The following is a 15661-nucleotide window of genomic DNA, read 5'->3' as shown; positions in this document are numbered from 1 at the left end:
TGGCAGTACCATTTTGCATCCCCTCTAGCGGTGTATGAGAGTTCCATTTGCTCTGCATCCTCCCCAGCACTTCGTGTTTTAGCCATTCTAATAGGTGTGTAGAAGTATCTTACTGTGGTTTTAATTTGTATTTCTCTAAGGCCTAATGTAGTTGAGCATCTTTTAAATATGCTTATTTATTATCCTTATACCTTTTTGGTAAAGTATCCATTTTAATCTTTTGCCTGTTTTAAAAAATTGGGTTGGTTTGTTTTAACTGTTGTGTTTTTAAGAGTTCTTTATATGTTCTGAATACATACATGTCCTTTGTTGATATGTGATTTGGAAATATCCCAGTCTCTGTAACTTGTCTTTCCATTTTTTTAGTAGTGTTTTTCGTAGCACAGTAGTGTTTTTTATAGCACAGTTTGTACTTTTTATGAAAAAAAAAAAAACAGTTTTATCATTTTTTTCTTTTATGGGTTGTGCCTTTGGTATAATGTCTAAGAATTCTGCCTAACCCCAGGTCATGAAGGTTTTCTCCTATATTTTCTTCTAAAAGTTTTATAGTTGTATGTTTTACATTTAGATCTATGATCCATTTTGAGTTAATAGGTGTGAAATTTAGGTCAAGGTTCATTTTTTTTTTTTTTTTGGCATATGGATAGCCAGGTGTGATGTGCATTGAGTTGTTCATACTATTACCTAATTATCCTTTTAATGTTTGTGGTGATATCCCCTCTTTCATTCCTAATAATTGGTAATTTGTATTGTTTCTCTTTTATCATCTGGCCAGAGGTTCATCAATTTTATTGGTCTTTTCAAAGAACCAGGTTTTGGTTTCACTGACTTGATGTATTTTTTTGTTTTTAATTTAATTGATTTCTGGGTTCTTTTTATTATTATTATTTGCTTTTTTCTAGTTCTTTTGGGTTTATTTTGCTATTTTTCTAGTTTTTTTTTTTTTTTTTTTTTTTTTTGCTGTGCCACACAGCTCACGGGATCTTAGTTCCCCGACCAGGGTTGACCACGGATGACCCGGATTGAACCCGTACCCTCAGCAGTGAAAGCTTGGAGTCCTAACCACTGGACTGCCAGGGAGTTCCCTCTAGTTTCTTAAAGTAGAACCTTAGATTGTCAGATTGTTGACATGTTTCTTCTGTTCTTATACAAGCATTTAATACTGTATGTTTCCCACTAAGCACTGCTTTAGTGTATAACTCAGATTTTGATGTATGTTTATGTTTTTGTTCACTGTATTTACGAATTTCCCTTGATATTTCCTCTTTTACCCATGGATTATTTAGGAACGTATTGTTTAATTTCCAAGTACACAGAGAGTTTTACAGTTAGCTTTCTGTTACTGATTTCTAGTTTAATTCCCTTATGGTCAGAGACCATATTTTGTATAATTTCCATTCGTTTAAATTTATTTATTTATTTATTTTGTCTGCGTGGCTTGCGGAATCTCAGTTCCCCAACCAGGGATTGAACCCCGGCCACGGCAGTGAAAGCACCGACTCTTAACCCCTGGACCGCCTGGGAATTCCCTAACTTTTTTTTTTTAATGGCCCAAGACATGGTCTATCTTGGTGAATGTTCTGTAATTGAGAAAAATGTATATTCTGTTGTTGGTTGGGGTGTTCTATAGGTATTGGTTAGATCCAGTTAGTTGACAATGGCATTCACATCTTTTACACCTTTGCTGATACTCTGTCTATAGTTCTATTCTTAGAAAGCATGTTGAAGTCTCTAACTATAATTGAGTGGTGGTTTATTTTTCCTTTCATATCCGTCAATTTTTGCCACATATATGTTTTAGCACTACTGTCGAATACGTTTGCAATTAGGATTGTTGTATTTTCTTGGCGAATTCACCCTTTATCGAGCAGTGGGAGGATAGGGAGTGATTTACGCCATGCTCTTAGGATCACCGCTCCTCTGGTCAGAAGAGAAGAGTCTCCCATGCCCCGTTTCTAGGTGCCTGCCTGGCTGCTACTGCCATTGCCTTTCTGCCGCAGCCGCAGCCCCATTGCAGTATTGCCTGGGGGCACGGGTGGAGCGAAGGACAAAACTAAACAAAAGAGAGCCTTTTCCTGCATTGTCCGTTATCTTTCTTTCTCTGCTCCTTGGACCAGAAAGAGAGGGTTTTTCTTAGAGTTCCTTCTCTGTACCCAGTGAGCACTTCTGGGTTTTGGGCTGCCCTTGGGTACAGGCTGGGCAATACTGGAGGAAAATGATAATTTTCTTGCCAGTCTGAGGGAACTTCAAATTCTGCTCTCTTTCTCCAGTCTGCTCGCTGTCATTTATTTTTCAGAGTCCTCGGGTAGCTGTGGCATGCATTTTGTCGAGGATTTTAGTTGCATTCAGAGGAGAGAGAGGCAGGAGTCTCCATGGAGTGTTATGTATACCCATCTTCACTGGAACCAGAACTTTTTGTTTAGTTTTGATCTTAGAATATATTCTGAAATATACTAAATTCTGTACTATGTAAATAAACCTTTGTTTTTTATTCATGCCTATGTGGACCAAAAAAAAAAATGTTGCCTGCCATTTCAGTAAACAAAGAGTGTTGCCCGCCATCAAGCCATCAGCCACTGCTGCCCCTGCAGCCCCCCAGTGGTGCACCCTGAAGGGAATTCAGGATGGAGAAAAACAGGATACCGGCCCTCAATAGTTAAGATGCATATCAAAGGAATGGTTTCAGTAAACCTAGACTCTTGCATTTTCCCATACATAGAAAAGCACTAAAATCATTAACTTGAGATGTCTGTTTTTTTGTGATTAACATCTTTTGATGTTTGACTACATGTTTCTTTTTGTTTTGTGTTGTTTCCCACAAAAACTCATATGTGTCCTGGCTCCTCCGTTACCTCTTTGGAGCAGTCCCTCAGAGCTGTCTGAGAGGCTCTATCCCTGGCTATAGTCTCCAGTAATGCCCTGAATAAAACTTAATTCTCAACTTCCATGTGCATTTTTTTAGTTGACACCTATTAAGATATTTTCTTGTGATATATGAAGAAGTCAAGTAGTAGTAAGTTGTCATAGCCCAAGGAAAAAAGATTACTGGTTTTCTCTAAGCTAGAGGCAGCCTGGTATTAGAGGAAGAGTGCTGAATGGGGGAATCATGAGACATGAGTCGGGCTAGCAACTAATTCTGTGACCTTGTACGAGGTAGTTAACATCCTGCATCCTCAGTTTCTTCCATAAAAAGGTAGTGGCTTTGAGACTTCCGTGGTGGTCCAGTGGTTAAGACTCTGTGCTTCCAGTGCAAGGCCCGCAGGTTTGATCCCTGGTCGGGGAACTAAGATCCCACATGCCGCATGGTGCGGCCAAAAAAAAAAAAAAGCTAGTGGAATAAACTATATTTCTGTGATTCTGAGGCTGATAGCTGAGAAATTGCTCCAGGTAACTTGTTTTTCTCTGAGGTGGCTTAAACTTTTGTGATTTTTCCCATTGGACTACACGTTTTGGGACTAGATTTAGGCTTTTTCTGATAGTCTTTGTTTGCTCTGTAGAATCATTGAGGTCTTCCTAGAAGAGAAGTTATTTCTTAGCAGAGTATTACCATTGATCTCGATTGATTTTTAGATTTCTCTTGTTCCCCACATACCAAGTTAGGGTTGATAATAAATAAGATTCTCTTTGAAAGTACAGGGACTTCCCTGGCAGTCCAGTGGTTAAGACTCCGTGCTTCCAGTGCAGGGGGCATGGGTTCGATCCCTGGTCAGGGAATAAGCCCCCACATCTGCACAGAATGGCCAAAAGATTAAAAAAAAAAAAAAAAAAAAGAAGGAAAAAAAGTACAGTGACTGGGCTTTTGACAGTCAAAAACTGATTTTATATTTAGTTCTTGATCTCTGAGAGCTGTAGTAGCTTTATGCTTTTCTTATATTTCACTATGTTGAAAGAATATAGAGTATATTGGTTTTGCTTACCCTTAAATTTTGTTTTATCCTGAAGTCCGTGGTATTTATGGCTATTGTGAAAAGTAGTTCTTTATTTAGATCTCTATTAATATTTTTTATTACTTATGAAAAATTTTAAGGATTGAAATGTCTTGTTTGTTGAGGCTTTTTGACTTAAAAAGTTTTTGGTTATGAACAATTTCTAATACACATGAAAATAGAGAATAATATAATGTACCATCATGTATTTATCATATACCTTCATCAGTGATCAATATTTTGCCCAGGGGCTTCCCTGGTGGCACAGTGGTTGGGAGTCCGCCTGCCAATGCAGGGGATATGGGTTAGAGCCCTGGTCCGGGAAGATCCCATATGCCGCGGAGCAACTAAGCCCGTGTGCCACAACTACTGAGCCTGTGCTCTAGAGCCTGCGAGCCATAACTACTGAAGCCCACGTGCCTAGAGCCCGTGCTCCGCAGCAAGAGAAGCTACCACAATGAGAAGCCCGCGCACTGCTTGCCACAACTAGAGAAAACCCGCGCACAGCAACTAAGACCCAGTGCAACCAAAAATAAATAAATTGTTTTAAAAAAAAATATTTTGCCCGTTTTGTTGCATTTTTTTTCTCTCCTATTTTCCTTCCTCAATATTTTTTCCCCCGGGAGTATTTTTTTTTTTTTAATATTTATTTATTGCTGCGTTGGGTCTTAGTTGCGGCACTCGGGATCTTCATCGCGGTATGTGGGATCCTTCTTTGCGTGCGGGCTCTTTGTTGCGGCACGCGGGCTTCTCTCTAGTTGTGGCACACGGGCTTAGTTCCCCGACCAGGGATGGAACGCACGTCCCCTGCATTGGAAGGCGGATTCTTAACCACTGGACCACCAGGGAAGTTCCTCCCCCGGGAGTATTTTAAAACAAATCCTAGCAATCATATAATTTCATGTATATATAATGTTTATTTATTTATTAAAAAAAAATTTTTTTTTTGGCCACGCCGCACGGCATGTGGGATCTTATGTTCCCCTGCATTGGAAGTGCGGAGTCTTAACCACTGGACTACTGGGGAAGTCCAATATAATGTTTATTTTTGAAGTACTGGGAAGAACTCTTGGAGTTTTAATACCAGGTTCAGGTGCTAACTCTGTCAGCTACCGCCTTTGTGACCTTAAGCAAGTTGAATAGTTGCTCTAAGACCAAGTTTCCTCAAACGCAAAGTGGGGATAATGATTTTCTGCCCTTACTTCAAAATGATCTAAGGGACAAATGAGATGATGAAGATAATAAATGTAAAAGTGCTTTGTAAACTACAAACCCTAGACCCTTGAATAGTTCTGTTAAAAAGTAACAAAACAGGAGCTTCCCTGGTGGTGCAGTGGTTAAGAATCTGCCTGCCAGTGTAAGGGACACGGGTTCGAGCCCTGGTCTGGGAAGATCCCACATGCCGTGGAGCAAGTAAGCCCGTGCGCCACAACTACTGAGCTCTGCACTCTAGAGCCGGTGAGCCACAACTAGTGAGCCCGCGTGCCACAGCTACTGTAGCCCACGCGTCTAGAGCCCGTGCTCTGCAACAAGAGAAGCCACCGCAATGAGAAGCTCGCGCACTGCAACGAAGAGTAGCCCCTGCTCACCCCAACTAGAGAAAGCCCACGCGCAGCAACGAAGACCCAACACAGCCAAAAATAAAGTAAATTTATAAAAAAAAAAAAAAAGTAACAAAACAGCCTTATACAGGTAGCTTTGCATAGTTTAGGACACACAATCTTAAGAGGGCCAATATACCAAAGCATATCAATACCTAGGGAACTTTTCTAAATTCCTAATGTACTATCCCTACCTTGAGGATTGATACCATAGTGAACGATTGGAGTGGGACATCCTCCTGGTATATTAGAGTAGAACAACATTGAAAATCATTGGTTTAGGATTCCACAGCTAATATGTACTGAAGGTGATTGTAATGATTATCTAATTCTATCATTTTTCTTAACTTTGAGGTATAATATGTATAAAATAAAATGCAACTGTTTTAAGAATACAGTTTGGTGAATTTCAAGAAGTGCATATATCCATTTCTATCACCCCAGAAGGTTTCCTTGCATCCCAGTCCAGTCCCTATCTTTATCCTCTCAGGTAATCATTGATCTCTTTGCCATCACTGTAGATGAGACTTGTCTTTCTTAGAGTTTCATATAAGTGCAGTCATACAATATGTACTCTCTTGTTCTTGTTTCTTTTGCTCAGCAGAATGTTTTTGAGACTCTTGTATGTTGTGTATTGGTTCTGTTTTATTCTGAGAAGTTTTTTTTTATAGGGGTATACTGATTATGATTCACCTGTTTATGGACATTTGGGTTGTTTCCAGTTTTTGGCAATTATAAATGAAGCTTCTTTGAACATTTGTGTACATGTCTTGGTGAGAATATATATTTTCATTTCTCTTGGGTAAATATGGAGTGGATATGCTGAATCATATGCCAAGTATATATTTAACTTTATATGAAGTTGCCAAACTGTTTTCCAAAGTATTTGAACCATTTTACATTCCCACGAGCAGTCTGAAAGTTCATTTGTTCTATATTTTTGCTTACAATTTTAGCCATTCTAATGGTGTGGAGTGATATCTCTTTATAGTTTTAATTTGCATTTGCCTGCTGACTGATGATGTTAGCATCGTTTCATGTGCTTACGGCCATTCATATATCTTCTTTTGAGAAGTGTCTATTCAAATCTTTTCCCCATTTTTAAGTAAGATTGTTTTATTTTTGAGTTGTAGAACTTTATATTCTAAATACAAGTCCTTTGTAGGATAGGAATTGTATTATTTCTCTTTCTGTGGCTTGCCTTATTTTTATAATGACATTTTTTGAAGGGTAAAAGTTTAAAATTTTTATAAAATCCGATTTATTAATTTTTTCTTTTGTATTTTTTGCTTGTGTATGAAATGATTGCTTAATTCACGTTTCCAAAGATTTCCTTCTGTGTCCCATTCTGAGTTAATTTTTGTATATTGTGTGAGGTTAGGGTCCAAGGTTAATTTTTTTCTTCTCATGTAGATATCCAGTTGTGCCAGCTCCTTTTGTTGAAAGACTATCCTTCCTCCTATTGAATAACCTTGGCCCCTTTGTTGAAAATCAGTTGAACATGTTTGTGTAGGTCTATTCCTAAACTTTCTGTTTTGCTCCATTATTCTCTGTCTGTCCTTAAATTCAGTTCCACAGTGTCCGAATTACTGTAGCTTTGTAGTATTTCTTGAAATTAGGTAGTGCAAATTCTTCACCTGTGGGTTTTTTTTTTCATAATTGTTTTGTCTATTATAGGTCCTCTGTTGTTATTATTATTATTTTTACTTTTTAAAATATTCATGAGAATATGACACCAGTAGTCTTCTGAACAAAAAATTGTCACCTGACATTTCAGTAAACAAAGGATGTTGTAGCTGTGAAGCCATCAGCCACTGCAGCTGTCCCCCATGGTGCACCTTGAGGGGAATTCTGGATGGAGAAAAACAGGATACGGGCCCTAGATAGTTAAGATGCATATCAAAGGAATGATTTCAGTCAGCCCAGACTCTTGCATCTTCCCATACGTAGAAAAGCACTAAAATCATTGCCTTGAGACGTCTATTTTTGTGATTAGCAGTCATCTTTTGATGTTCGACTACATGTTTTTTTTCCACAGCAAAACCTCCTATATATCCTGGCTCCTCCCTTACTTCTTTGGAAGAGCTATCTGAGATGCTGTATCCTGGGTTTCAGTAATGCCCTGAATAAAACATAGTTCTCAGCTTTTAGGTTGTGCGTTTTTTTCACTTGACAGTTTTGTATGCTGAGATCAGTTTATTATTTTTTTCCTCATCACATTTTCAAAGAGTACCTAGGATACTGAGATGATTATGCTTCTTGGAAAGGTGTTTAAATCTGATATTTGGTCTTTTCTCCTAATCTTTCATTTTGTTGAATTGAGCTTTGATTATGATCATATTCAGTATTCATCTGATACTTTGTTGAGCTTTGTTGAGTTTAACAACAGTTGAGCAGAAAATACCTATCTTCTTAAAGGTTAGGCATAGGCCTTTCCTTAATTTAAGGATTGCCTAAAGATTTGGTTTGAGTTAGTTCCTAAGATATTTTGATATTAGTGATAGGCTTTACATCATTGGTGTATTTTATGTCTTATTTTGCTTTAGTTAATAACATTTTTATTTGTGTTCTTTCCAGAGGCTTAATGAATTGAGGGGTTTGTATGTAATAGCTTTGCTGGAACTTTGTATTACTGGACTCAGCAAGTCTTAAATTCTTAAAAATCAGGAATGTGTGTGGGAAGTTGTGTGAATGGTTTTGGTAGTAAAAAATGTGAACGTCTTTATTTAATGTCTTTCTATATCCAGAGAATGCCAGCCCCCATCAGATTGCGGGAGCTGATCCGGACCATCCGGACAGCCCGAACCCAAGCCGAAGAACGAGAAATGATCCAGAAAGAATGTGCTGCAATTCGGTCATCTTTTAGAGAAGAAGACAATACATACCGGTGTCGGAATGTGGCAAAATTACTATATATGCACATGCTGGGCTACCCTGCTCACTTTGGACAGGTAGGCTGGGCTGAGACCACATCTAGCAAGGGTACTCTTATTTTAATGTCAATAGGTCAGGGATTGTCAGTCTTTCCTGTTGGGGAGGACAGGCTATTTTTGATGTCCTTGTAGTCTGATTATTGTGGACTGAGGGTAGAATTGAGAGAGAAGGCTGCAGACCTGGGAAGGCATGATATTGCCATCAATTGTCCTTTCCATTGGGAATCTCTCATTATGTGGATTAGGGTATGTTTTGATGGTGGCAGTGAGTTTAAAAATTGACCGGGATTAACCAGTAGATTGTGATTGTTCTGTCAGAGGGCCTGGACTATAATGAGTATACATTTAAGAAAAGTTTGCTAAATGTTTTCTTAATTATTTCCTCAGTGCAGTGATATTATGAGGAACACCCCCAACAGATGTTTTTAAGTAAAAGAAATTAGATGGTTGCCAAGTAATAGCATTTAAGGATTTTGTCCTAATTACCTCATTCCTTGATAGCTATAACCACTGTGCAGGTCTGCCTCTTGATTTGCTCCCACATACAAACACATACAGCCAGTCTGGGCATGATATTCTTGGTGATAAGTGCTTTCTTCTTTCCACGTTTGTATGTGGTAAGGGAGATTGAGTCACAGAGAAGGGTATAGTGGGTTGTTTTTTAATTCTTATGAATGCTATTAAATTTTATTTCACTTAAGAATTTAATTATATGCTAAGTAGTCTTTTTATTGCAAAGACTGCAAAGTTAAAAGAAAGAACGTGCAGTATTAGGTACAAGTAGAAAAAAATACTACCCATATTTGCATTATTCAAAGATAATATTGTTAATGTTTCGATATATTTATCAGGAAAGATGGTCATCAGTTTATCTTCTGTTCAGCTCATTAACTTCAGTGGAAGGAGATGCCCTCACCCTTAGGTTAAAACAAAAAAGTAATGGGATTGAATCTTACCAGGCTGACTTGGGTTACTTTTATGCTCATTTTGGGGCAGGAAATGAGATCAGCCTCTCTAGAAATACATGTTTGAGAGTGGGAGAGCATTAATTCCCCAAAGGAAAATTGAGTTGTTAATATCAGAGGAAAGGACCAGATACTAGGCAGTCAAAAACAACAGCTGTCTTCTATAAATAAACGTCATATGCTTTTACTATATCAGAAGTGGATCTAGGTGTGGTTATCCATGTAGTACGTGACATAATTAGTATATAAAGCAAATAGATGTTCATATATTCTTTTTGGTTGATTTTAAGTAGACTCATTAAGTTAGATAGTCAAGTGAAGGGAAGACTCCTAATCCTTCTACTCAGAGAGTACTACTGTTAACATCATGGAAACAGTAGATTTATATACTCCAAAGGGTGTACTTTAAAGACAAACTCTGGAATTTAAAATCATAGGATAGACTTTGGTGATACTTCATTTTGTAAAGGAGCTTTCTATATATATATCTCTAAGATTTATTTTTATAACATGTTTAAATAAAACTGCTTTTCAAGTCTGTCTAGGTGTTTTGGAACTTAATTAGATAAAACATTTAAGTCTTAGGCGGAGAGTGTTCATACTCAAGGAAAGTACTAAAATTTTGATACGAAAAAATAAAGATTTTTCTGAGTGGGAATAGGAATCATAATTTTAAGGCCCTCATTCTGTTCCCTCTGTTTGAATAAGTCACGGCCCTATCCATATGAGTAACTTGGTACCCTACCCATTGGAATTGCTTTTATAATGTACCCATAAAAAGGTTGCTATCAAGATTCTCTCTCCTGCATGTATGAATCACAGTGTCATTTTCATTTAATTATGTGTAAAAACAGCCAGCCTTTAATTGCATTTTATTTGTTAGATGTGCACTGTACATTATGATAGCCACTAGCTGTGTAGCCACTGGTCTTTGGAAATGTGGCTAGTTCAACTGAGGTGAATATTAAAGGAAAATAAATTTTGGGTGGGTACTTGATGCAGTTATTGGAAAACTTTTAAATATGTTTTAAAACTTGGGTATGTGAATCTATTTTATCAATTGTAAGTTTTATGAAATCTAAATACAGTTCACATATTTCTGATGGATATGTAGTGTACAAATTAAGATGTGCTGTAAGTGTAAAATACATACTGTGTTTAGAAACCTTAGTACAAAAGAAAGATGTAAAATAGCTAACTAATAATTTATATGCTGATTATATGTTGAAATGATATTTTAGATATATTGGGTTGAATAAAATATATTATTAAAGCTAATTTCACCTGTTTCTTTTTCTTTTTTACTGCAGTATCTAACATGATACTGTACAACAGAAATTAAATATGAGCCAGATGTATAATTTAAAAATTTTTAGTAACCATATTTTAAAAGTCTTACTTAAATTTTACAGTAAAACCCATGAGGTAGGTAGTATCCTCATAGTACAGATGAGGAAACTGAAATTTAGAGTTTAAGTGACTTGTTTAAACTGAAATTTAGAGTTTAAGTGACTTAAGTGACTCAACCTTGTATAACTCTAAAACCTATTCATTCTTTGTGTTTAGTTTAAATCTATAAATAGCTATTTGCATTAAGTTAATTAATTATTTTAGCCCTGCCTTGCAGTAAAAAAGATTTGAGATGGCATATGTTACCAGCATCTATTTAAAAGGGAAAAACAATAGTAGAAGGTAAGAGTTAGGAGAAGGAAGAATTCAGAACACAAGGCCTGTGTAGTTGCTGTTGGGGAGGCAGCTCAGGCAAGAAAAAAAGATTCAGTTATGTGGTTGTTACTACTAGAATTTAAGAGCACAGCTGCGGGAACCAGACTGCCTCGATGTGAATTGGCTTTGCTACTTTACTGTCTGTGTGGTTTTGAGCAAGAACCTTATTAACCTTTCTTGTTTCCTCATATGTAAAATGGGGATATTCGTAATACTACTTTATAGGGTTATTCTAAAGTTTAATTAAATTAATAAATGTTAAACATTTGTTTTGTTCTTAAAAAACTATCAGACATTACCAATTTTACCATTTCCTAAGGGACAGCAAACAAAATTTAGGAAAAGCACTGAATTCTAAAAGGGATGTTCTTTCATGGGTCTTTTATTTAGGGGTCTTTTAGTAATGCAAGAGACAATATCCTCAACATTTTTACAACAAAAGCAATGGTAGATTTCCTGTAGGGTGTGTAAACTTTCATGTGTCTGGCTTAAACACAACCCAGAAATAAAGTTTAATATCTGAAGAAGTGGGTAGATTGCAGGAGTAGAAAATGGTGGCTCAGGGCCCAAATTCTTCACAGATGTATTTTGTTTGTCCTGCACAGTACTTAAAATTGTTTTGAGTTTGCTGCCTACATATAAAAATCAAATAACTTCTCTTGGAAATCTGGATTTCTAGTTTCTCTGAGAAAGTCAAGAGGATTTGGCAACACTGGATCCACATTTTCACATGGTAGTAGTAGGCTGGGGACCTTCTCCAGGCTGGGCATGCGTTCTCTTTCTCCCCAGTTCCATCCTGGCCTGCTGTACCCAATTACCTGTCTGCAATAGTCTTCCTCTCCATTAATATAGTATAGTATAGCATTTCACTTCCTTAGGTTCTCTAAAGTTTTACAGTATTCTCCATAAGGTCTTACACATCTTTGGTGAAACTTATTGCTAGGTTCCCTGGAGCTCTTGTTCCTATTGTAAATAGCATTCTTTAAAATTTTTAATAATTATGTTGTAGGTATATAGAAATATAATTGATTTTTGTCTGTTTATCTGCCTAGCAACATTACTTAGTTCTAAGAGTCCCTGTGGACTCCATTGTTTCCATATGGTCAACAATACTGTCTGCAAATGATGGCAGTTCCCTTCCTTTTCCATCCTTAAACATTTTCTTATTTTCTTACTATACTGTACATGGAGAACAATATTGAAAAGAAGAGGTGATAGTAGGCATCCTTGCCTTGAGCACACTTAAGCTCAGATTGTGGTCTCCAAATACCCTTTTATTCTAAAAGGGTCAGGCCCATTAGAAAGATGGCTGATCCCAAATCGGGGGCAGTAAATGTACAGAATAAGCCTGGACTGTTGTACTGTATCAGAAGTCAAGAAAAACTACAGAGGTCATTTTAAAAGGATATGGTAGCCACAAGAGGAGGTTGTCATGCCTCAAAATGAGAAAGTTTGAGCTTTTAATAAAAGTAATAATTGTAGTTGAAACATACCAAGTAAGTTTATATCAATGAGATCATAATAATTAAAAAATTTTTTGAAAATTTCATTGGTCATCTTTGGAGGATACTAGGGAACTGACTCATTATTTTGAAAACTGATAAATAAAAGGAAAGAAACAAACATTTATCCTGCCTTTCCTTACCAGTAGTTCCTTGTAAAGGAATTATTGCTAAGTTCCTTCTGAAGGAACTATTGGTGATCCAATGGTATATACAGAGAAATTGCTCCTTAGAGGAATAATCCAGCTAATGAAGAAGGAATGGAAGAATTAGGATATTACCATTTTGCAACCCCTGATGATCATCGGTGCTGCTAATGTCACAAGAGAGACAACCACCAGAAATAATTATATGCCTCCTGATGAAAGTTCATACCACCACCTGCGAATTATATTTGCTAAATCAAAACAAAAGAAAAACTGATAAACCTGAATCTGATCAAGCCTCCTTGTCTGTTTAAAAAGAGACGTTTTATAAGTGTTCATTGTAGTTTTGTTTCTGTTAGGAAAGCATTGGGAACAATCTGTATCTCCACAGAAAGAATAGGTAAGTTGGGCTTCCCTGGTGGCACAGTGGTTAAGAATCTGCCTGCCAATGCAGGGGACATGGGTTTGAGCCCTGCTCCGGGAAGATCCCACATGCCACGTAGCAGCTAAGCCTGTGTGCCACAACTACTGAGCCTGCACTCTAGAGCCCGTGAGCCACAACTACTGAGCCCGTGTGCCACAACTACTGAAGCCTTCGTGCCTAGAGCCTGTGCTCCGCAACAAGAGAAGCCACCGCAGTGAGAAGCCCGTGCACTGCAACGAAGAGTAGCCCCCGCTCGCCACAACTATAGAAAGCCTGTGTGCAGCAACGAAGACCCAACGCAGCCAAAAATAAAATAAATAAAATAAATAAATTTATAAAAAAAAAGAATAGGTAAGTTGTAGTATATTCATACATGGGATACTCTATAGCAATGAATATGACCGAATTGGAGCTTCTTGCCTGGATGTGAGTAATGCTCAAAAGATGTTGAGTGAAAAGAGCAGGAATACAATATGATACTTTGTGTAAAGTTTAAAACATTCAAGAACAATTGTCTCTACATGTATAGCTAAGGACATATGACATGACAATGATCAACGGCAGTTTTGAGTTTTGGTTACTCCTGGGATAGAGGGAACAGATTGAGGCAGAATATTCAGAGGGATTCAGTTGAATTTGTAATATTAAATTTATTAAAATAAATAGGGTAAAATTAAGATTTGATAAAGCTCGTTGGTAGGTCAAATTTTTGAGTAAAATATTTCATAATAAATTTTCTCAAGAGAAAAAAAAAATGGGATACAATAGGAATGTTAATGCCAGAAGAATGAAAAAACAGGCTCTGGTCCATATAGATTTTATGTTGCCAAGCTACATAGTGGTAAAGCAGTTATAATCTTGTTCTTCAAAAATGTGTGTGTGTGTGTGTATAAGCTAGAAAGTTATTTCTGAGTATTAAAATGAAATACAAGTAACTAAGACCTAACCAATCAGTTGCAAATCCGTTAATGTTTACAATATTTTAATTGCATCTTTTCATTAGGATGATTGTTCACATCATAAAGCTCAGTGTTAAATTAAAAGCAAATGTATATGTGCATTTGACCTTTTGGGAAATTGTTCTAAAAGCTAACAAAACGAGTGCAGCTTTTTTCTAAAGGGCAACCAGATTAATGCTGATAAAAGGCAGTATTTTTACTTGCTTCAGAAAAATGTAACAAGGCCAGAAACTTGGTAAAGTTCTCCTTTTAAAAATTGCTTTGAAATTCAAGGAAAATTGGAACATTGAGTCATCTAGGAAAAGTATGTAAAAATTAAGTTGTTAGGCGTTCTCTCAAATCTACTCCCATCAGAATATCCTGGGGGTGACCTATATATCTTAGAACCCTCCGAGGTGATTTTGATCAGTGATTTTTAAGGCACTGTATTTGTTCTAAAGGAGGCTGATAACTTCAGTCCCTTAAGGCTTGTTGCTCATGGCTCTCTGGAATGCTTCTGCTGAGAAAATATTCTGAGAAAAATTCAAGGATCAGCTGGAGAGAATTAGGGACTATTTGCCTTGAAGACATGGAGTGTAGGACAACTGTTAGGGCACTGTCTTCCATGATGTGGCTCAGTTACCTTAGTGATAAGGAAACTAGGCCCAGATTGTTGAAATAACTCACATAGGTCTCTTAGCTAGAACCAGGATAAGAGAGGCAAAGCTCCTAACTGGTTTCTTTCTGTTCCACTAAGTGTTTTGTAATGAGGTAGAAACCTTTCTCAGATGTTTTCTTAGTTTCTGAATTGGGTGGCCTTCCTACTTTGTTTTCACAGTAGCTTGTGCATGACTGTCACGGTATATATATATCGTATTTTATGATAAATATTCAAATGCTGGTTTTCTTTTATGTGTCCTTCTAACTGTGTATCAGAATGACTAGCACATTGGTTTGGACACAGCAGGAGCTTTCTAAATTAAAGGAAAACCACAGTGTCTCAAAACACTTGGAAAATAAATATTAAAAAATCAGTGAGTAGCGAAGGGTTACCACAGTCACCCCTTTGGGATGTAGGTCGGGGGAGAGGGAGAAGGTTGCTGTGGATAAGCAAGTATCAGTATATTAAGAGCTTGTTAAGGAAGAAATTGATAGTAGGTGAAGAATACAAAATAACTGTCAGCAGAAAAGAGCACAGCCCTTGTGGGGAATAGAGATAAGAAGGGAGCATACTTCTTAACACGTTCCTGCGGCATCACAGGTATGATAGAATAGCACAGTAATTGCTCATTATGAATTTAAGTTATCTTTAAAAGGTTGATTGTTTCCATTTACTGAGTTATATTTTCATATGATTTTGTTCTTAAATTTTTCAAGGGCTTTTTCATGAAATGATTCCAAGACTCAAATGCTTTTTTGCTGTTTTTTGAAATATATGTTGTTTAACTTTGGAGGGGGAACAAATGATTTGTTGTTTTTTTCCTTTTTAATTATAATATTA

At 37.0% G+C, this 15661-nt stretch overlaps 1 protein-coding gene across 1 annotated transcript in view; it reads left to right on the top strand.

Annotated features, from left to right (window-relative positions):
• The window catches only part of AP1G1 (adaptor related protein complex 1 subunit gamma 1), a 78777-nt gene that overhangs the window by 19133 nt on the left and 43983 nt on the right, over nucleotides 1–15661 (top strand). Inside the window, exon 2 of the mRNA XM_007198222.2 lies at nucleotides 8275–8478. Within this exon, the coding sequence (XP_007198284.1) occupies nucleotides 8278–8478 (201 nt within the window). The 5' untranslated portion in view covers nucleotides 8275–8277. The remainder of the gene's footprint in view (nucleotides 1–8274; nucleotides 8479–15661) is intronic.

The sequence above is a fragment of the Balaenoptera acutorostrata genome, chromosome 19 (genome assembly GCF_949987535.1).
Source record: "Balaenoptera acutorostrata chromosome 19, mBalAcu1.1, whole genome shotgun sequence".
NCBI lineage: Eukaryota > Metazoa > Chordata > Mammalia > Artiodactyla > Balaenopteridae > Balaenoptera > Balaenoptera acutorostrata.
The sequence above is the reverse complement of the archived record's forward strand: the minus strand, read 5'-3'. Positions and strand labels throughout refer to the sequence as shown.